Raw genomic sequence first — 23,482 nt, forward strand, 5'->3', positions numbered from 1 at the left:
ATTCCCTCGGAACGTGCTCCGAGCAGCTGCAACTTTGAGCAGTGTTTTCTAAATCTCCTGCAGCATTAACACAATCTGTTCCATCAATATTACACACAAGCCTTAAATACCACCATCAATATAAAAATCTGTGTAGTGACCAGCTCAATTCCTGTTGAACCTAAAGTTCAATACAATCAGTCCACAGTACGGAGAAAATAATTAAACATGCCATTCAGACAATGAAAGGCAATAATGGTGAAAACATTTAAGAGGCTTTTGTTTTTTTGGAAATATTGTACAACCTGTGATGTATACAACAGAATTACTTCACAGAAAAAACTTACACTGGGGGAAATAATTCTTTAGGAAGAGGAATGCTGAGTATAAACCCAAAGAACACTTCCCATCAAGCATGGAGATGTAAACGTTATGTTTTTGAGCTGTTCTTGTGCTAGAGTACGTGATAACTGTACGTCACTGTGGGGCCATTAGACGGGGCCATGTACCATAAAATCTGGAAGAGAACCTCCTTCCCTCAGCCAGAACTGTTGGTCTTCTAGCATGGCAGTGACCCAAAACATGCAATCATACCACCAAAAAACAAACGAGTGACTAAAGAAGAAGCACATTAACCGGATCAAGAAATTATTTCCTCCACTGTATATTTATTAGGAGGCCCTGTAGACCATGATCGCTGGGGATCTTTAAAAAAAATAAAAATAAAAAATAAAGCTTCGTCAACAAAAACAAGAATTTTTTTTTAAGTTATTTTTTTCATTTATTTATTTTTGGCCAGCAAAGAAGAGCAGAAGTCACAAATTAAAAGCAAACAAGACACGGTGATTAAACCTACAGTTGTATAATATTGTAATGTTAAAGTGTGCACATACTTTCATGGTGAGCTTCAATATCTCGCAAGATCAATTTAAATTGATGTAGGCGCTCTCTAATAACTGAAGCATCTCGTCCACTAATGGGTATAGAAATGTGTGAGTTACTGACAGTGGACTGACCTGTCTGTGGGGGGAGGAGGCTGCAGGAAGTGCTGATGCTCTGACTCAGACCCTCAATCTCTGGTTTAGGCTCTGGGCTCAGAGGCACAGACAGGAAGTGGTTGAGGTTGAGTGGATGAGTCTGACTTTGGGCCAGGCAGGGCAGACTGCGGCGAGACGGCTTTAGGCTCTTCTCCTTCAGGATCTCGCTGATGCTTGTGTGCATGCCTGAGGAAAAAGAAACGGAGGAAAAGTTCATGTCAATAGTTGCTTAAAAGAAAGAAGTGCAGTCGGAAATCTCCCAAGCCTGAAAAAATGAGTGAATGAGCATGAGTTTTTCAGATTAGCTCATGGAGAAAAAGAAAGTGTTTTATACACTTAGTTTTATGTCATATTGTACAATTTATGCTCAGATCCACTGTTAATTTTATATTTCTATATACAGCAAACAGAATAATACAAATATGTTTTAATCAGATGCACTTGCATTAAAGGATGGATTGGCTTTGGCTGCGCTCGTTGATGAAGCTCTCAAAGAGGCATCAAAAAAACAAAAATTATGCAGAGAGAACTACTCACCACTACATCAGCACTTCATTATAAGTCAGCAATACTACAAAAGTGGTACTCTAAAGTCCGTGTGGTATGTGGTGGTTACACGTATTACCACGAAAGTCTCTGAAAATAATCAGGGAAGAGGTCTGATCACAACTCACACCGTTAGATTACATGTTGACAGCTAGTAGCATAGTAGCTAATGAATGAGAAAGTGATAAGAAAATATGAAAGGAGCACCGCTCAACAGAAAGTAAGCTTACTAGTTATGGCTAAGTGGACAACAGTCATGTAATGCTGTTCTCCAATTTCAATGCTTGTACAACATTGTGGAAATCACCACAATGATGGCATTTCAGTTTGGACATTTGATGTTGCATCAGTTTGGATAATTCTTTAATATATCCAGCTCTTCTGGGTCAGCCAGTTTTATATAATATAATAAACACCGCATGACTGGATTATCTCTTTAATAAAGCAGCTGAAGTCAATAAACAGTAAAATAACACCCCTGGTAAGATGTTAAAGTAAGAAGAACTTGACATGTTGTACATCCATTATAGCAATAATGAGTTTCTTTCCGCTGTTTCCTATCAGGCTTCCATCCATTGTCTTAATCATTTATCCAACCAGGGTCACAGTGGGGCTGAAATCTATCCCAGCTGACATTAGGCAAGATGTAGGGTTACACCTTTAACAGCTACATCACATGACTAACAGCCCAATTCAGAATCAACATTTAATTAAAGTGTTTGTCTCTGGACTGTGGGAGGAAACCAGAGCACCCAGAGAAAAGCAACACCAACACCAACATGCAAACTCCCCATGGAAAGCAGATCATGAATCATCACTGAGGCAACACGAGAGTTAGTCAACCTGCTACAAGTTTATATAAAATATTCATCTTATCCTTTTACTTCCTTGCTTGTATCTGCTTTGCATTCACCATTTTTATATTTGCTTGTATCTTACAAAACAGCATATATGACCAGTAATAATAACAACAAAACATAAAAAAAACTGAGTGCCCTGAAATCACGAGAGGGGATGAAAAAAACAAAAACAAAGGGAAGGAGAAATCTCTGTCAAAAGGTCCACTTTTTTATGGGCTCCACTGATAATGTCTGTCCTTCATAGTGCATTAAAACCATCAGCACTCCCTCATTTCCATCAAATGACACACTCCAGTACCTCGAGACCAGCAGTGCCTTAGCACTCCAACCGCCTGAACAAATAAACATTTAATAACATTAACTTGTTCTACACCCCGATTAGCTTTGCGCTAACAGAATATTCATCACTGTGACGATGAACTGTAAAGAGAGAAGTTAATGAGAATAATGAATGGCCATCAGTTGAAACAGAACACTGTAAATGACCTTCAGCCTCAGCTCTGCAGCTCCTGACTTATTCATTAACGAAATTAAGGCGTTGCCTTTAGATGGGAACGTGACTTCTTTTCACATCCAGTGATGAATTCACTCACTGACCTTCCTGAAACATTCAAGTGAAACATGAATTGATCATTTACTCTCTGTACAGTGAGGGCCCGAGCTGCAAGCTGTTCAGTAATGTCATTTTCATGACATTGAGCTTAATGGGACTGTCATGGGGAGGCCCTGTAAATTAAAGAGGACGTGGCACGCAGTGTTCGTCGACCGCAGTCATCCTTATTCTTCCATCGTGCTGCAGGTTAAGCATTTAAATCTGTGAGTGTTATGCTGAACACACGGTCATATATGAGATCTTGAAGAAGATTTTAATTCATTTTCGTGTTTCTCACCTGTCTTCTAGGCCGCACTTTCTCTGGTTTAAAAGCAGGAAGGACCAAACTGACCCCTATGTGGTGTGGGCTTTCCTTGATGACATAACAAGGAGGAAAGCTTGGAAGCAGCTGGAGACCAAGTTTCCACTATTAACATGCTTAATATCGTTTAAATAAAGTCTGGTAATGAAAGAGCACCGCTTTAAGTTAATTGATTCTTTTTTTCTTCTGGACTGGGCTGGTCTGCACAATCTTAATAAACAGATATTTACATGCGAATATGCAGAATTTACAAGATGCTTGGTATCAGACCTGGTTTCTGTTTAGAGTCTGCTTGTAGACTAAATTTAAATCAGTGATGAGGTTTAAGAAGGATTTACTTGTAGTTTTTATGGATGAAATAGATAAATGTAGGAGTGTAAAAAATAAAAGGTTTGAATGGATTATTAAGAGTTTGGACTGAAGCGAGTTATGTAGAAAGCAAAAGAGGGATTAAATTTGCTGATATACAATCTGAAATCCATTTGCTGCTGCATGACAACAGTTTCGCCTCTTATAAGATTTTTGAAATCATCTGCATTTGTAAACAATGACTAATGCACACGGTAGGATGTCTTGAGCCAGACATCCATTTTTTAACTATCTGGAGATATGCTGGCAACACTGGAGTCTGAGAAATTTGCCTTTGCCCGTAGGCTAAGGCAGCAGACTGCTTTATATAAACAAGGGTCATTTTGGCAAATCAGGCCACAGTGGCTGCTCTGCCAAGGGCCCAACTTTAAAAGGTTATAGCCCGATGAAAAGTTGTATGTTATAGTTTCTCCTTTTAAAGTTTAAAGCATCCTGTTGCTCTTCATTATTTACAGTTAATGAATTTAACTGTAAATGTGCAGCATTAATCCCCAGCTCCAAAGACAAAGGGGAAATAAAAAAAAATATGCAAGCTTCGAATCGGAAACAACTTAATGACCCTTGATGCTTTTTAACATTCAACCAACCATCACGGGATTTTTCAGCACTGAGTGAGAATAAAGCAGTTTAATATGCAAGCTTGTCGGCCAATCACGGTGTTCGTTCCCCCAATAACCCCGTAGATATGAGATGAATGAAAGTCGTAAGCTATAGCTAACATCTACAATGAATTACTAAAGTGAAAAACTTCAATGCATTAAAGCAAAATTGTGCTTACAGCTTGAAATCCACTCCATTCAGGAGCGTCGATTAATAATAAATCTGAATGGTCAGCAAAAACACGACATGGGGAAGCTGGAAATTATTTTTTTGTTTCCATCATGTAATTTGTCCTCAGGCTCATAACAACATGGGATCACAAAGGTTCCTCCTTAGCACGCTTAATGTTTCAGTCAGTTTAATCAGAGGCATTATCAGAGAGAGTCATTACATGCAGAGAGTGAAATCCGTGGGATAAATCAATTCAAAAGACAGTTGTAGAGGCACAACTTCCAAGTTTTAAAACCTTATTTTGGGGAAAAGTTTAACTGAGCAACTAAGTTCCCAGAGGCATTTAAAGATGGCAAGACTAGTGACAAGACTTGTTTCTGGAAGGACTTTCGATATTTCTAATCAACTCAGAGCTGTAGGTTGTCAAGCACTTGTTCTGTAGGGAGACTTATTGTGACAATTACATCTGCACTGACATTTAAAAAGAAAACAGAGCTTTTTCGGTCCGGTTAGCAAAAAGGCTCAGCGGCGTGTTTTGCTTTATGACTGGAGTAAATCATTGAGAGCTTAAGTGGCTAGAGGCCTAAAGTGTACTGGTCACAGTGGATTAGATTAAAGAGTGGCTGTATCCTTATACAATGTAACTGTCCAATAAGCTGACTCTGTGTTGAATCTCTTATGTTTATGCATAAAGGTTAAAAAAGTCAAACAATGTCCCGATTATTTTAAAAGACAGCAGCAAGACTCAACATGTCTGAGATGTTACGTCAGAGCAAAGTGAGCTAATTGGTCTGTGGGGGCACTGCTTGGTGGTCTCAATGGGTCCTCAAAGTTTAAAATAGACCCACAAATTGGGGTTGGTGTTGTGTGAAATTGCTTCTGTGGAAATTGAGATGATTTAGAGATGGAAAAAGCACCATTCAAATCAGACTGTGGATATTAGAGATATAATAATAGTTATCTGACAATCACTGGCCTGATCAATAATATTGGCCCAATTTTGTCATGCAGGATGAATCTATGTACTCTGCTGTCAGAGCATCTGAAGACGGTGCACCGTGTAAGACATAAATATAAAAGGGGTTCATCTAGTAATGCTTAATCTCGCTGTGTTCTGGCTTAAACTGGTTTGTGAGGACAAAGTTAATCCCATGTGCATGCTCGGACTGTGCGTGCATGTGTGCACGTCCGAGTTTTGCTCGCCCACTATTCAGAGAAAAAGACGCTCGCTGTGAGGTGATAAGGTTAAAAAACACCTCCAGATTCTCTCTGCATCAGCATACAACAAAGTCTCTAAGACAGTTTCTGTGCACTCTCGCAAACACCCACTCAGGCTCATCTGACGTGAAGCTGGACGAGCTTCAGGGAGGGTCGTGATCTGGGATTTGGATCTCTCCTGTGCAGCTTGTCCATGACGGTCTTTTAATGTGCGATTAAAAGGATTTTTCAGGTCTGTCCGTGTGTGTGGGTATGATACCGTATACATGTGCCTGTTTGATTGTATACTGTGTACTCTATTACTGCCTCCAAATGTTAGTGACAAATGCTAAAGTCAAGAAAGGAGGATGATTATCAGACCATTATGCTCCTCTTGATTAATTCTGTCATGATATGATAAGTCTGGCGTACGCCTGACAGCTTCACAGCACTGTGTCTAGGTGTGAATGCAGCGATTGTACTCTGAGCCAGCTGGAAGAGCAAGCGGTTGATTTGAAAAACAGTAAGGATTTGATGATCAGGTACAAGCAGTGAGATATTAAAAACAGTGCGGTGAAACAGACGTAAAGTTCTGCGGGATGTCACTTTGAGTCACTTTTGTCCGCTATCACTGAAAAGGGCTATGAGGCATTGAGGCTTTATGTGAAAGGATATTGCACAAAGAGAATTCAGGTTAGTGGGCTGTTTCCCATCATGCCTCTAAGTTTCCTCGTTTTACCCTTTGAATTATTCATCCTTGTTCAGCTTATAACACTTTCGCTGTCACAGCTTTCAAATTAGGAACACTGCATCAAGGCCTTTTCAAACAATGCTGGGGTTAGGTACTTAAGGATTAAACATCACTTGGAGTGTGTCATCAGATTACAAAGGAAAAATATTAATCAGACCAAATTACATTTAAAAATTAGATTATATTCATATTGATTAGTTTACATTTTCATTGCATCCTAAGATAACAATTTTTACATTATCAAAGCGAGTCACTCCTCCATGCTGGATCACCATTATTTTCTTCATGATGTTTAATTAATATATACTTTTTCAAGACACATGGTGATTTATAGATAATTGAGTTTTTCATTATTTTTTTCTCTATTCACATTTGACACACAATCACTTTGGTTAAGTGCTATGTGTGGCCTCCGATGAAAAAACAGCAGGAGTATCTCAAAAGGAAAATACACTTCACCCGAAGGCACTTCTGTTATTTCATCTCTAAAAGCAAAACAAAGTAAAACTGGATAAATGCTGTCAAACCCTCTCTCTCACAGAGAGTTGGTCAGAATAGATCACTGCAACTGTAATCATGTAACCTTGTTTGTAGTTTTTTTATGATGAAGCTTTTTTCTTCTTCTTCCGTGAACGTCCACATTTATTTTCTAGGATGTGAATTGTTTTTAAATGTCAACTCAATGATTTATTGGTCAAAATTGGATAAAAACCCTGAATAACCAAGTGTGGTGTATACTGTTATTGTAGAAATATTTAAAATATCATGTCACATTTGACCTTTGACTTTTCATCTGAGGCCACTAGATTGATGTGATGGTCAAAGTGATAATACTGCTATATACAGCTTTTCAAAACTATGTTTCTCACTGCCGTTCGACAGCATTCTTAATATCACATTAATTTGGACCTCTGACCTTTTCTTCAAGGTCAAATAAATTCAAATCTTCATAAAATGTCTTTTATCTTTAAAGCTATGCTTGAAATTCTGCTGCCTTTGCTTGTTTGGGAACATTTAGAAAATGATGTTGGTATATGGTGTTTCTAAATATCACATTCAAGGATGCATTTTATACACATTTGACCTCTGACCTCACTTTCACATTTCACATCTGCGTTTCTTTCAAAATACATTATTTTCCTGCACTACTACAAAGAAAACAAATATTCCCTTAAAAGTAAACAATACCCAGAGAGTGAGCTGCCCGGGGGAGATTTGCACTCTCAGAGTGTTTCTTGTTATCATCATCACCATTAATGTTATATTTTACTGTACTTTCTGGGTGTGTAATATTTCATGTTTTTCTTATATAATAAAATCTTGACAGAATCGGTTCATATTATAATAATGTGACCTGAGTGCTCTCTCTGCTAGCTGCTGGGACAGACTTGTTTAGAAGTCTGTGTTAATGTGACTGATGTTGTCTCTCGAGAGTTTGGCAGCGTGTTTCAAAGCCCACGTGATTCTTAACTGTAGCGTTTAGCTTGGTTTAACTTCAAGAATAGAATCCCTCCATTAAAACAGACATACGGAAGTGGGGCAGCAACAAGAAAAGCTCATGTAGTAAACCATTCATCAGTTTCATTTTTTAGAAACTAATTTCATTTATGTCCGATGACAAACACTGTTTTTTTTGATTACCATAATAAAATGGCCCTGAAATAACAACTATGGCCTCTCCCTCACCACCACTGTGGCCTGGATTAACGTTTGTGACCAACACAATTAGCTTTTCCTTCAAACACCTCACAAATTAAACAGTACGATTCTAGATTACCCAAACCTACTCATGCATAGGTTTGCAGGATCAAGCACCATCAGACTTGACATTTGCAATAAAACGCCGAGGCAACAGCACATGGGAATGAACAAATGCACCTTCTCTAAGGAGCATAAAGTATGTAAAAAAACAAATATGATCGAGGTCCGAAAATCTGCAGGCTAGTACGGGCCTGTGCGCAGACAGAATACTCCAATACTCCAGCCAAGTGCACGATGGGGCCTCTGTCTTGTTTTAAAGACCTCACGAGGTTCAAAGAGCCTTTCAGGGTGAGCTGTGAAGGGAAATCACATATGTTCATTATCCAACTGGTTCTTGTTCATCCACATCCGGTGAGAGGACTTGCTCAGTGTCTGCAATATCCTGTAAAGGTCCACATGAAAGTCCACAGTTTCCCCCTGGTGTCAGGTAAAAGCTTATTTGAACAATACTTGACATGAAGCCTGGCCACAGTAGAATATATTCTGAAATCATTTGAAGCACTACCTTGCCCAGCTGCCTCCATCCTCCTATCAACTGGAAATGATCCTGAGTGCAATGTCAGAGTGTTTTTGGTGAGTAAGACACTGTCGATACTGTAGTCACTTAACTGCCTGCTAAAGTTAAAGGACACAGATCTACAAAAAGCCGTTTTGCTTGTGAACACTGGAACACAATAGGTCGAAGCTCTCTGCATTAGGGTGGATGATGGGGTGGAGTGACTGGTAACAGCTTTCAAATCACTGCAAATTTCTGCATGCAGCCCTATTACTGTACTCAGCTATTATTATTATCATCATTATAAGGTTCACATTATATTTAACCTGCTATAGTTTCATGTCAGCATCCTTGCGTATAAATAACTGACACTTGCTACAGAAACCTGTCTGGGCACCCACGCAGAAGTTCAAGCTCACGTCTCTCCTCTTTGAGATGAATGTGCGTCTGGAGAGGAGTTACACTGATCCATCATCATCATCAGGACAACAGCAGGAGTGCAGTTTGTGTCTGCTGGCTTGATTTGAAGCTTATTGCATTTGAGCCTTTGCAGAAATACACGTTCATCCTCCGTCTTCACCTTCAAAAACTAGGCAGGTGTCAAAGAGTCTGCTGTGTGTGGGGATTGCTCATTTTACTGATATGAAAACAGAGAGGAAGACATGCAGGGACAAAGAAAAATAAAGAACCGGGCATGTTATGACTTCACAGTGTTTTAGCTGTCCGGCCGATGTATCCATCCACAACAGTAAATTAAATCATTCACCACTGTATGCGAAGGAGGCTTTCCCGCTGGTATAGCCTCTATTCTTTGTTATCATGCTGTGAGTGGGAAATAAACTTCAAAATGTGTGTGTGTGTCAGCAGTTCTGGTGAGAGTGTTGTTTGCGTTTTTTTTGTGATACACCCCCAGGGATGATGGCGACAGTTACTGCTGATCACACAGGGAGGCGATATGATGATCACACTGTGGAAAAGATTGCCCAGACCTCAGAAACACAATGACACTACGACCACAGACACACATTTAAGTTACTGGGAGAATGGCACACAGGTTTGAAGCACAAAATGATGCCATCTTTAATAAACCAATACTTTTTACATTTAAAGACCTGCTAACACTGACTGAAGACACACAGATTACCACATTTCTTTTTCATACACAGTAATGACTCCCCACTTCCAGATGATGAGAAATTAAGTCTTAAAACATTGCTGAGTAAAGTCCGGAGAGTCTTCGAGTCTTGTTTTTCTTCACAGCATTTAAGGTTGCCTTAACTCTAAGCTTCTAAAGCTTAATGCTTCATCAGGCATTGAAGATGTATCACCTCTTGGAAAGTTCATTTAATTAGAAGGACCTGAACAAGAGACATAACACATAGAGCAAGGGCACTTTTCCCATTCATCCGTCCCTTATCAGGCCTAGCCAGTAAAACATGGTGTGAAGGCTATTCTAATGATATGAGTCATATGAGAATTTTGGTGCAAACAGCTTCCTTGAACGATCTTAAAAGCCATTAGATGGCAAAGGGTGGCGGATTTTCAGTGCACACCTTCCAAGTGATAAATCCACAGCAGAGTGCAATAACGCATCCCTAAGCTTGATTTAACACGCAGCAGTATTCAATGCATTTATTCAGCTGTCATAAAATTGCCGTTTTGGCGACTCTGTTGTGCACTAATAATTGATTCAGCCCTCACACCTTTTTTTTTGTGTAATGAACCGTGTGGTTAAACAGTGGAATTAGGCTACAATAGCTTTAAAAGCATTTAAAAAACAGGCAATGGAGCTAAAACTATATGTCATCTGTTTGAGCAAGCGACCCATATGCTGAAAGGCTGCAGGGGCCTAGGCCTGCAAGTCCATCACAAAACAATTACTATTTGCAAAATAAAGGCTCAAATAAGGGCTAAAAATAAATAGGATATGGTAAATGGCCTGTATTTATATAGCGCCTTACTAGTCCCTAAGGACTCCAAAGCGCTTTACATATCCAGTCATCCACCCATTCACACACTGGTGATGGTAAGCTACATTGTAGCCACAGCCACCCTGGGGCACACTGACAGAGGCAAGGCTGCCGGACACTGGCGCCACCAGGCCCTCTGACCACCACCAGTAGGCAACGGGTGAAGTGTCTTGCCCAAGGACACAACAACCGAGACTGTCCAAGCCGGGGCTCAAACCGGCAACCTTCCGATTACAAGGCGAACTCCCAACTCTTGAGCCACGATCGCCCCATATGATTGTGGCTCATTGGCTCATTGGCTCATTGCAATATATGGGTTGCAATGACTTTAAGTCTTAAGTTCATATTTGAAAAATGCTGAACTGCTTTAACAGATACTTTATTTCTTCCAGCTCCCCATTTAAAAATGTTTCCTGCCCAATAACTGTATTCTCAATTATCAAATTTTCTCTATTTTCTGTCAGTGAAGTTTAAAGACTGTAAAAGGCCTCAATCCTAAAAAAATTAGCAGGTCTTCATAACCTCCCTCCATATTTCTTGCACCTCACTGCTGGTATTAGCCCGAACAGTGTCAAATATTCTTATACTGTTCCTGATATTTGGAGAAGAACTTTTGTGTTACATTTACCAAAAGGTGGTGATCCCACTTTATTAAATAACTATCGACCCATTTCTAAAGTTTGCATCCCAGCTAAAGTGCTTGAGAAACTGGTGAATGACCAATTAAAAAAATACTTGGTCTCTAATCAGTCTGGTTTCAAAGAACAACATAGCATGGTCACTGCTTCGATTAAACTTTTAAATGCCAACAGCAAAACACTTTAAAATACATGAATGAATGGTTTATGACATTTATAATTAGCTCCATGGACACGTCTGTCAGTCACGTGCAGTTGAGCCGGACAGCCTGACCGTAAACGTACCTCTGCACAGATGGCACATTTTTACCCACTGTTTACACAATTCAGGATCCTATTATACAAGCCTGGCAGGACCTCTGGGTTGCATCATTATAGGAGATTAAACATCCTCTTTCTCTTCCAATCTGCGTCCTCATCGCTTTAACGTCACACTATCCACTTATGCCTCCGATTGCTTCTGATTCCACTACATGACAGGATTTTCTGCAAAGCCCCTGTTTCATTTCTGCATACACACCTGCAATATAATCGCTGAGTTTTGCTTTAGCAGGTCTTTGTGAGCCAAAATTCACCACCTTCGCGTTTATTTTAATGGTGCACTTAACAGCCACTGAAATATTGAGTGGGTCCTCTGGGTTACAAACTTTAACATAAATCTGATATAGTCCTCTGGAGCGCTGACTGAAGTCACGAGGTCATTATTCTGAGCTTATAAAATTTTATAATGTAGGATTTTCTCTGATGCATCAATACAGAAGGAAATACAGTGGGGCAAAAAAGTATTTAGTCAGCCACTGATTGTGCAAGTTCCCCCACTTAAAATGATGACAGAGGTCAGTAATTTGCACCAGAGGTACACTTCAACTGTGAGAGACAGAATGTGAAAAAAAAATCCATGAATTCACATGGTAGGATTTGTAAAGAATTTATTCGTAAATCAGGGTGGAAAATAAGTATTTGGTCAATAACAAAAATACAACTCAATACTTTGTAACATAACCTTTGTTGGCAATAACAGAGGTCAAATGTTTACTATAGGTCTTTACTAGGTTTGCACACACAGTAGCTGGTATTTTGGCCCATTCCTCCATGCAGATCTTCTCAAGAGCAGTGATGTTTTGGGGCTGTCGCCGAGCAACACGGACTTTCAACTCCCGCCACAGATTTTCTATGGGGTTGAGGTCTGGAGACTGGCTAGGCCACTCCAGGACTTTCAAATGCTTCTTACGGAGCCACTCCTTTGTTGCCCGGGCGGTGTGTTTTGGATCATTGTCATGTTGGAAGACCCAGCCTCGTTTCATCTTCAAAGTTCTCACTGATGGAAGGAGGTTTTGGCTCAAAATCTCACGATACTTGGCCACATTCATTCTGTCCTTAACACGGATCAGTCGTCCTGTCCCCTTGGCAGAAAAACAGCCCCATAGCATGATGTTTCCACCCCCATGCTTCACAGTAGGTATGGTGTTCTTGGGATGCAACTCAGTATTCTTCTTCCTCCAAACACGACGAGTTGAGTTTATACCAAAAAGTTCTACTTTGGTTTCATCTGACCACATGACATTCTCCCAATCCTCTGCTGTATCATCCATGTGCTCTCTGGCAAACTTCAGACGGGCCTGGACATGCACTGGCTTCAGCAGCGGAACACGTCTGGCACTGCGGGATTTGATTCCCTGCCGTTGTAGTGTGTTACTGATGGTGACCTTTGTTACTTTGGTCCCAGCTCTCTGCAGGTCATTCACCAGGTCCCCCCGTGTGGTTCTGGGATCTTTGCTCACCGTTCTCATGATCATTTTGACCCCACGGGATGAGATCTTGCGTGGAGCCCCAGATCGAGGGAGATTATCAGTGGTCTTGTATGTCTTCCATTTTCTGATGATTGCTCCCACAGTTGATTTTTTTCACACCAAGCTGCTTGCCTATTGTAGATTCACTCTTCCCAGTCTGGTGCAGGTCTACAATTCTTTTCCTGGTGTCCTTCGAAAGCTCTTTGGTCTTGGCCATGGCGGAGTTTGGAGTCTGACTGGTTGAGGCTGTGGACAGGTGTCTTTTATACAGATGATGAGGTCAAACAGGTGCCATTCATACAGGTAACGAGTGGGGGACAGAAAAGCTTCTTACAGAAGACGTTACAGGTCTGTGAGAGCCAGGGATTTTCCTTGTTTGAGGTGACCAAATACTTATTTTCCACCCTGATTTACGAATAAATTCTTTACAAATCCTACCATGTGAATTCATGGATTTTTTTTCACATTCTATCTCTCACAGTTGAAGTGTACCTCTGGTGCAAATTACTGACCTCTGTCATCATTTTAAGTGGGGGAACTTGCACAATCGGTGGCTGACTAAATACTTTTTTGCCCCACTGTAATAACTGAACAAACGAACGATTTGCACGATTAAACAAAGAACCCAAAATAAACCCAGAGAGGTGAACAAGAGCAGCCTTTCCCAGCAGGGCATCCCCCACTCATGAGGTCGAGGTGCTCGGCAATGTCTCATCAGAAGCCAGGGGATGCACCTTCCCATCTTCAGCTGGGTACGCATAACAAAAAAGGTAACTGTTCCCCATTTATTAGCCTGGCTCAGCATGAAAAACAAGCTCTTTCTTCACTGTTTTTCTAAATTTAGACAGCAAGAACCACAAAGCATTGAAGAAGCACTAATTTCCCCCAAGGAACCCTACTTAGGGTGTAAAATCAATACTGGCCCAGCAGTGTAATCAAGCTGCAGTTAGAAGCTGTTGTATGTGGCACTGATTTTTGGGTTTTTTTACTCACAGATTTGCAGCAGTGTGCAGACACGAAGTAGCTTTCTTTTACAGAACAGTTTGTCCTGTGTGTAAAAAGAGTACCTGTCCAAAATGCAAAACAACCAACAGCACACCAACATGGAGAAATTAAATCTGACTGTTTTTCCCTCTATTTTGACTGCATTACAGGAACTTTTAACAGCTTCATTAAAAAAAACGACTGCCAGAAAACGCTGAAGGAAGCTATTCCTCGCAGGTTTCAGGGCACAAACATATCACTTTGTCACAAACTATCTGGCATGCTTCTGAACAGATCTGAACAGAATGGTTTTTATTTATTTTTCCCCTTCAAAGCACAACTGAATATTAAGTTTGGTTATTACCTTCTTGTCCTACTCATTCATATGAGCATGGATATGAACACAAGTTTAGAAACTGGGCTATTTTTTTTGTATGAACTGCGCAGAGATGTGTTTTCTCTGAGAACCCGCAGCTTTCCACTTAAATCTACCAAACGTGCTTCAAGTTTCAAGTTGTTGATCTTTCAAATTGTTTTAAATTACTGATCATTTTGACCTGTACGGTTTTATTTAACTAGGCTGGACCTTTATAATAAAAACGTGGGTAAGACTGTCGGTGCAACGTCAAGTAGCGGACAAAATACCAAAAGTGCAGGTTTCAGAAACAGGCTTCTTCCCAGGAGGACGAGGCTGCAAAGCTTCCAACTCTGCGTCACACTAACAGCAAGTGGAGAGACCATTACCTCCGAGCACCACTTCACACACAAACTGTTCAACAAGAGAAAAAAAGTAGCCACACTCGTCTAAAAACAACGACAAAAAAGAAAATTACATCTAGACACCTTGAATTTCCCCTGACGTTATCCACAAACCTTTCTGCTGCTTGAAGGACTGGATTGAGCCCGAGTGGTGCACCATGGCGGCGTTCAGTTGGTTCCCAGCGCAAATCAAATTCCGTATTTAAAAAACGCAAAACTGCGGAAAACATGGGAAACTGTGGCGGGGTTGTGTAGGTGTTCCCTCAGCTCCCATCCTGCCAAACGAGCTCACTGGCGATGCGCAAACGCCAGCAACACCTGTCTCCTCTATGCAAGCTCCCACCCCCCTACCCCAACACCCCCCTCCGCTCCCCTATCGCCACCATCCACGGCTGTTGTCATGGCGACGGGAGGTAGGGGAGGTCCTGAGATGGACGCGTCCACCTCCTGTCCTCCTCCGTGCTGATTTACTAAAGCTGCGGGAAATTACCACGGACAGCAAATTGCAAATGGACCGTCGACAAATTTGATTTGCTCTCCAGTTATCCTCCTGCTGAAAGCTGCACTTATCAAAACAGAAAAAACCCCACAGCCGTGGACCCAGTATTAAGTTAAATATAATGCAGTACAGGCTACTGCTTCCCAAATATCACAGATAAAAATATGTAATCATGGGGACGTTGTTGTTTGTTCTTATTAAGTTGAATTCACATTTGAGACACTGCAATCAGCCTTTTTATAACAAAACGAAAAATACGAAAATGTAAAAATACTATCTTTCCCTCTCTAATTTTCTCAAGCCATGGGACACATGAAGAGGGGCCGATGGCGCGATATGGCAGCCTCCCTTCTGTCAGTCTGCCCCAGGGCAGCTGTGGCTACAACTGTAGCTTGCCTCCACCAGTGTGTGAATGAATAGTGGCATTGTAAAGCGCTTTAGGTGCCTTGAAAAGCGCTATAAAAATTCAATCCATTATTATTGTTAGGGGAAGCTGCACTCATCTACAGTTAGGCTTCAATTCAAGTTTTTAACACTAAAAGAAATAATAATAATAAAAAATAACTAAAGGCAAAAGCAAAAGGTCTGTAAAGTCAATATCTCAGCTCACACAGACCTCACAGAGCCCAGGCTGCAGAGGCAGGGGACCCCTTGTATGACAGTAAATGTTTCATCAGTCATGAAAACTAAAGCTGAACAGGGCACCATGTAGCTGCAGTGCACTTTGATTGCAGACTATTAAAACTGGAGGACTAATAGTCGTGCACTGCACAAACAGAAATCCACTTAAATGAGAGATTTGTTGTTTATTGCATATTTGGGCAGTGAAATACACAACAGTGTATATTTCATCAGGAAATCATTCTCTGCTTCTGCACGTTAACATTTTTGTTTTCACCTGCACTGCTTTTGACAGTGTTAAACAGTTATATTACAGTTATGTGGAAAATAAAAAGTGCAACCACACTCATTTCTAGGATATTACTATCATATTTAGTATAATTTAAAAATTCATTGGGTCCTTAGCAGGTCTTAAAATAGGGTGAATACAAAATTAGATTAACAATAATACTTGAGATATTACACTGTGCCATTATTTCTTTAACAAACACTAAAGCAAAATGCAGTTCCTGCATTTTTAGGAATTAAGAGGGTAAGTAACAGCCAACTACTACTATTCAAATGCAACTGTTAATTGACAGCAAGTCAAACAGTAAAGTGTGAGTACCTCTATCTAAGCAGATGCTTTGATAGTTGAGTTACAAAGTTGCTTTTGAACAAACCAGAAAAATTCTGGATGTGTTTTGGAGAGATGACACCACCGTGGAGATGTTTGGCCATGGTGTGCCACATTAAGCACATTAAGGAGTCCTTCAGTTGACCATGATGCCCTATACCAAAGAATTCTAGAGGCAAAGGTGAGACCATCTGTCTGACAGCTAAAGCTTGGCCTAAACCGGTTCATGCAACAGGACATTGATGCCAAATGCAGCAATAAATCTACAACAGAATGGCCAACAAAGAAAAGAATCAAAGTGCTGCAATTGCCCAGTCAAAGTCCTCAACTCAAGCTGACTGAAACACTGTGGCGGGACCCTAAGAGAGCTGTGCATAAAGAAATGCACAAAAACGTCAAAGAAGAAGAAGTTTAAAGAAGTGTGGGTCAAAACTCCTCCTCTGTGATGTGCAAGACTGATAAAGTCATACAGAAAATAACTTCAAATTATTGAAGTAGGCGGCGTTTCTGCAAGCTACTAAATCATGAGGTGTGCTTAGTTTTTCCACACACTGCTTCTGGATTTTGGCTTTGTTGTCATGTGTTGAGATTGTCTTTACAGAATTGTAAGACCAGCTAAGGACTTAGGACCAAACCTTTAAACTAAGACCACACATATTGTAAATAATAAAAATAATCTCCTGATTTGTTCTATTATTATTACTATTATTTTGTGACTCTGACTACAACTGCTAAAGAGACTGAGGAAGTAACATTTCATAAAAGCCTTTAAGAATGCCAAAGGAAGAAGGTGGCACCTGTGATAAAAAGGTAACACGTGCAGTCTTTGATTAAATGTACAAATTTTTTTTTAAATATCATTATCGTGTTTGCCAGTATATAATGTCAAAATTATATACTGGCAAACTGGGGCAATCATGGCTCAAGAGTTGGGAGTTCGCCTTGTAATCGGAAGGTTGCCAGTTTGAGCCCTGGCTTGGACAGTCTCGGTCGTTGTGTCCTTGGGCAAAACACTTCACCCGTTGCCTACTGGTGGTGGTCAGAGGGCCCGGTGGCGCCAGTGTCCGGCAGCCTCGCCTCTGTCAGTGCGCCCCAGGGTGGCTGTGGCTACAATGTAGCTTGCCATCACCTGTGTGTGTGGATGACTGGATATGTAAAGCGCTTTGGGGTCGCTATATAAATACAGGCCATTTACATGTTTTTTTAAATATAACTTGTTGACATTATATACTGGCAAACACGATAATGATATTTTAAAAAAAATTGTACATTTAATCAAAGACTGCACGTGTTACCTTTTTATCACAGGTGCCACCTTCTTCCTTTGGCATTCTTAAAGGCTTTTGTGAAATGTTACTTCCTCGGTCTCTTTAGCAGTTGTAGTCAGAGTCACACAATAATAGTAATAATAATGGAACAAATCAGGAGATTATTTTTATTATTTACAATCAGGTTGTTAAAAGTGAGACTGTACGATAGATTCAGTTGATATAGTAATAATAATATTTGAGTAATGATGCAATCCTATGTATTTTAACGATGAAGTATAGCAAAATTCAATGTATATGAATTACCTAACATGTCAGATATGACACATTTAATGTAGATCGTGATTATCACGGTGATTAGTAAAACATACAGGTAGTTTATGGGATAGAAAATAAATTCTTTTTAAGTCTCCAGTTTTGTAGTATTAACCAAGCTGCCAGTTCATCGAGGTTTATCTGCAAGGTCACTGGTCTTATTTCAATGTCATCCCCAGAGAGTTACAGCAGCAGACCACTAATCTGGATCATGAGAGGGAAAGCTCTCTCATGGGTGTTTCATGCTGTTTCTGTGCAAGCAGACACTGAACTGACTGCTGCTATCTGGTGACTGTTTGCCTTGGGAACAATAACACAATCTTTATCTTGGTCTTTGGCCTTAGTTTTGTATATCAATCTACGTCTGTGGGGTTACTGAGAAAAGAAGCCTGGCATCTGTCATAGATGCAAATACCATCTGTTTTCTTGCAGCTCGGCATGCTTTTACTCCTCCCACTGTTCTGATGTTTATTAAAGACTGGTATCAGGGCATTGTGTGCCAACCCCAGCAACGCGACATTAAACTAGCAAGCTAATGCATTTCTTCTACTGGGGTGATTAATAAATAAAACTGCAGCTCTTATCAGTGGGTCAGCTCCACTTCAAATTCTATCTTTTCCATTCCTGCCTGTTAGTTAGAGGATGTAGGTCAGATGGGAGCACTGCAAAGGGATGATTTTAGACAAATGATATACTGCCACCGTGTGGAAAGTGTGGCTAACTGTTATTAACCTCAGCTCATGTGCGCAAATACACACAAAAAGAATGATACCCTTGAATCCTTGAAATTAAATGGCCAGCTGCATGAAATGTTTACGTTTTAAAAAAAAGCAGGTGCATCACAGTGCGGGCAAAAGTGGAACTGTGTACCCAGGGCCTCTAGAAATCCTGGAATGAAAAGTTTTTATTTGCAGTTTTTATTTTTAAGTAATATGTGTCATAACTAAATTGCCTGGAATAATCAGTTGGGTGACTGAGTGTTGGTTTCTGGCCAGTTACATAAAAATGTATGTAAATGGCCAGAAAATGTGGATAATAAAGAGGAAATGCCAATAAAGCCATAATGAAAAATCTGTTAGTAACAGTAGTCGGGACATCGATACATTTTCATTGAGCTGGGATTTGTAGTTAGACCATTATTCAGCCTGTATAGCAGTGACGTAATATAGAATAACAGATACTCAACTCAGAGAAAACGTGAGAAACAGCCACTCAGAAACCATCAAAGCTACCTAATATTCAACACATTACTTGCCCCTCAGGGAGGCTCTGCATTAGCGTGCCATTCGGAGAATCAAAGAAGCTGCTTGAGAGGCTCCTGAATAGTGAAGGCCTCTGGCATCAACACTTTCAGCTAAATTAACTATGATGGCTTTGTTGTAAGGCTTAGCAACTGAGAGATCTGCTGATTAAGTCAGTTTAAAAGTTCATTCGAAGCTCAAAACTTTTCCTCTCTGGACCGAAGTGGAGCCAACCACTCCCAGTGTGTTCCTGAACAACAAATGATTTTTAATTCTCATTGATTAATCTTTAAGCTTTAGACTTTCCTTTTTGAGAAAGCTCGTAGTTAGGGATGGATTGGGTGACCCTGAATCCACCCTTAGTTATGCTGCAATAGGGTGTTGGAGGATTCCCATGATGCACTTAACATTTCTCCTTCTCTCAACCTTTTCCCTCACCATGTTTTTATACACCACTCTACATTTAATTATTAGTTAATATTAATCTCTAGTTGTCTTCCACAGCATGTGGCAGATGGCCGCCCCTCCATGTGCCTGGTTCTGCTGGAGGTTTCTTCCTGTTAAAGGGGAGTTTTTCTTTCCCTCTGTCGCCAAAGTGCTTGCTCATAGGGCGTCATCTGGGGTTTCTCTGTATTATTATAGGGTCTTTACCTCACCTAATATTAAGCAGCTTGAAGTGACTGTTGTTGTCATTGGGAACTATATAAAAAAATAAAACTGAATTGAAATAAATATTATAGTAACTGATCTTTCAGTAACATATTATAAAAAATATGAAACAATGAAAATAAGGGCTCAAAATATTGACTTTACTGGCTTCAACTTTGGTTCAAACACTTTTTGTGGTGTTCGTGCTGTTTTGGCGCAAATGTGTGGAGCTTGCTCTAGACTGACTGAGTCAGCCACTCACTGGGCAACACGAGGGAGACAGCTTCAAATTTCATAAACCCCAAATTTATACACACAATTTAGATGTGGAAAAATATGCTTATCGACAGGAGGCAGTGCTTGGATTGTTTGTAAACATTTGGCTTTCCAAGACCTGCTGGCAGGCTCACCGGACTGCTGGTCGGTGTCTGTGCCTCCAGAGCGGGAACTGCTCCAGGATGGGCTGATGGTGGGACTGATAGTAGCATGGTGTCTGATGCCACTGGAGGAGCTGGAGACCTGACTCTCCAGCAGGGGGAGGTACACAGAGTTTTCCTGATGACATGATCCTGTGAAACAAATAAAATATCATAAATCAGTGAGTGGTAGCATCCCGAAGGCTTTTTCCAGCTTAAACAATAATATCACTTGTGTAAGTTGTCCACAGGAAAATGAAGCTTGCATGTCCACATCAGTTAATTTTGTTGATGATCAGAGAAGCCCAGCTCTCTACTTATCCTTCTCAGGTGACTACACTCATGCATTATTAATGAGTCTGTGATATTCCTTTTTGTCTTCTGATACTTGACACTAATGGGGACCACTAAACACTCTGGCTTTCAAAACTCAACTGTGGAACAGTTAAACTAACAGACAAGTCCAGATGTTTAATATCAAGGCTTTGTTAAGGGATCATTTTCACTCAAACCAGCTTTGGAAAACCAGATTTTAGCCAAACTAAAATAACTGGAAGACACTGATGGTTTGGCCTACACCGTTATGTAAAGTTACCTTTTCATCTGCTCGCATTTTAAATAATGTGGATTTTCACAAATATGCACAAGCAGCATTATTAAATCCACTGGCTGGCAAAACAAACGACATCTGTCATGCATTTTCATCTGGCATTTAGCTGGAGCTTCCTTTTGATACAGCAAAACATTGTAACCTCATCTAACCGCCAAGCCAACATGATTTCTGCCAAAAGCAGCTCCAGAGACAACGTGTCCATGCCCGGACTCGCAAGAACTGATTCTTAGAGGGACTCTTCTTCTTTCTAGCACCTTATTTTTAATCTTAGCCTCTACTAGAGTTCAACAGTATAAATGAGGACATCACTTATATTGTCAAACACCTCTATTCTTCTTGTGAACCCACCCATCTGGAAACTAAGTCTGACTGTATTAGAAACCTTAACACCAAAACTTTGAAGCAGCCTACCACTCTCTCTTTGTACCCTTGACTCCTCTTACTTACTACTCTGGTAAATGGACTGGTTCTTATATATAGCGCTTTTCTACTCTTCTGAGCTTTACACAACTTGTGCATTCACCCATTCACACCAGCACATTTTTTTCTAGGTGCCTTCTAAGTAACACACACACACACATATGTGCTCAAGATATTAACCCCAAATTGCAATTTGGGGTTAATATCTTGAGCACATATGTGTGTGTATCTTGCCCAAGGATATTTGGCATGCAGACTAGGGGAAGCAAGGAATTGAACCACCAACCTTCCGATCAGTAGATGAACTGCTCTACCGCCTGAGCTACAGCCACCCCAGAGTAGCTATGCATGATACACAGTGCATTATGGGCCTTAGTGCAGCCCCTTATCACCAGTTCATGAAACCTACAGGTATTTCTCCCTTGAAGTCAGTTTTATTCTTCTTCCTGCCAGCATTACATTTGAACAGCAGGTGGTGGAACTGTTCCCACCCTCCGCTGTGTAACCGAGATGACCACAGTAAGGATGCGTGCTCTGACTGATCTTATATGAAACAGAGCTGTTAGAGCACCACGAAGTTTGAACTTTTGACTCACTGGAATTATTTCATGTCCACACTGCACGGACCTCTATATTTGAAACTTTGACCATGTTTGATTTGAGCATCCTTAAAATGGGAAAAATGGGAGAGAACACAAAGAAAATTTGCGGATATAATATTAACAGGAATTTGTTCTTTCTAAATGAAAAAGAAAGAAAGAAAAAAGAAGACCTTCATAGAGTTAGAGTACTATTTATCTTTATTTGTGTTTTTTTATTTTATCTATTTTTTTTTTAAATATGTGGCTTTTAGAAGCAGTAAATAAAACATAGTTCACTATAGTGAAAGTATATACTGAATATCTGAATATAGTAGATAAGAAAAAGCACAATAAGTGACTTTTTAGTGTATGATAATTTTTTTAACTTCATTTAATTGATTAGAATTCTTTATGCTCAGTGTTTGCTCTTCTTTGTGTGAATGTGTTGAATTGAAATAATGAACACAATACCAAGGCGAAACGGCTTAAGGCCTCTTAAACATTACACTATATTTAACCAGTTTATTATTATTTATTCTATTTAAACAAGTTAAACTGAAATAATTGCTGTAATCAGATAATGTGGAGGCTACGATTCATAGTCTTAAACAGATCACACCAAGGTTAACCACATTTTAATTGTAAAAAGGAAAATAACAACTCTGTGTGTGTGTGTGTGTGTGTGTGTGTAATGAAGGGAGATGTGTCTATTTAGCCTCATTAAGACCAACAGGAAGCTCACAGTCCAAACAACATGACTCAGTAACATTAAGAGTTTTCATGTCAGAAATGACTCTTCACAGATTTAATGTCTCATTTTAATGAAGCCCACAAGAAAAGTAAACTTTGGTAAGCAGACATGTTGAGTACAGTTTGTGACTGAAATGCCAAATGTTAAACTTTCTGCCATTAAAGAGATCATAACACTTTGAGGGGATGATCAAAGAAACTGCAACATCCAGGTCATCAAAGCTCTGGAAAACTAGTAGGGAGAAACATATTGCCAAAATGTGCTTGCGTCCATTAAAGATGTGCGTGCTAAGTGCAGCAGTATGTTCTCCTGAAGGTTTCAAAAACTATAGAGACATTAGGTAGATCGATTGATGAGCAGGGAACTTCCTACTCAAACTTCCTGGAAGATTGATTATTTATTTAAACAAGTGTGTTTCAAAGCTGACTAAATCCCCATCTCAAACAGACGCCAATCTGCGATGAGCTGTCGAGGAAAAAGTGACTCCATTAAAAGCTCACAGCTCTGTTCAAAAAAACAATTTGAATGTCTGGCTCATTTTGGATTTTTCTTTTAAGTGTTTTGTTTTATTTCCGTTTTACACGGCAGCCAAACTTTCCTGAGGGCTGGACTCACAAGCATGACCGAACACAACAAATCCCAGAAACACATACTGGACTTTTAACTGCTTA

The 23,482-nt window shown here is 40.1% G+C and overlaps 1 protein-coding gene across 6 annotated transcripts in view; it reads right to left on the reverse strand.

Moving 5' to 3' along the window:
• ano3 (anoctamin 3) overlaps nt 1–15,188 on the reverse strand; it is a 43,780-nt gene extending 28,592 nt beyond the window's left edge. For 3 of the 6 annotated variants that reach the window (XM_085166328.1, XM_085166327.1, XM_085166326.1), the window contains exons 1-2: nt 14,907–15,188; nt 996–1,202 (exon numbers count right to left, since the gene is read on the reverse strand). In XM_085166328.1, coding sequence (XP_085022454.1) covers nt 996–1,202; nt 14,907–14,982 — 283 coding nt within the window. In that variant the 5' untranslated portion in view covers nt 14,983–15,188. Of the gene's footprint in view, nt 1–995; nt 1,203–14,906 lie in introns of those variants that run through there. The other 3 variants (XM_085166329.1, XM_085166331.1, XM_085166330.1) reach the window with 3 other exon arrangements.
• Between the last annotated feature and the right edge of the window lie 8,294 nt (nt 15,189–23,482).

The sequence above is a fragment of the Neolamprologus multifasciatus genome, chromosome 7 (assembly GCF_963576455.1).
Source record: "Neolamprologus multifasciatus chromosome 7, fNeoMul1.2, whole genome shotgun sequence".
Taxonomy (NCBI): Eukaryota; Metazoa; Chordata; class Actinopteri; order Cichliformes; family Cichlidae; genus Neolamprologus; species Neolamprologus multifasciatus.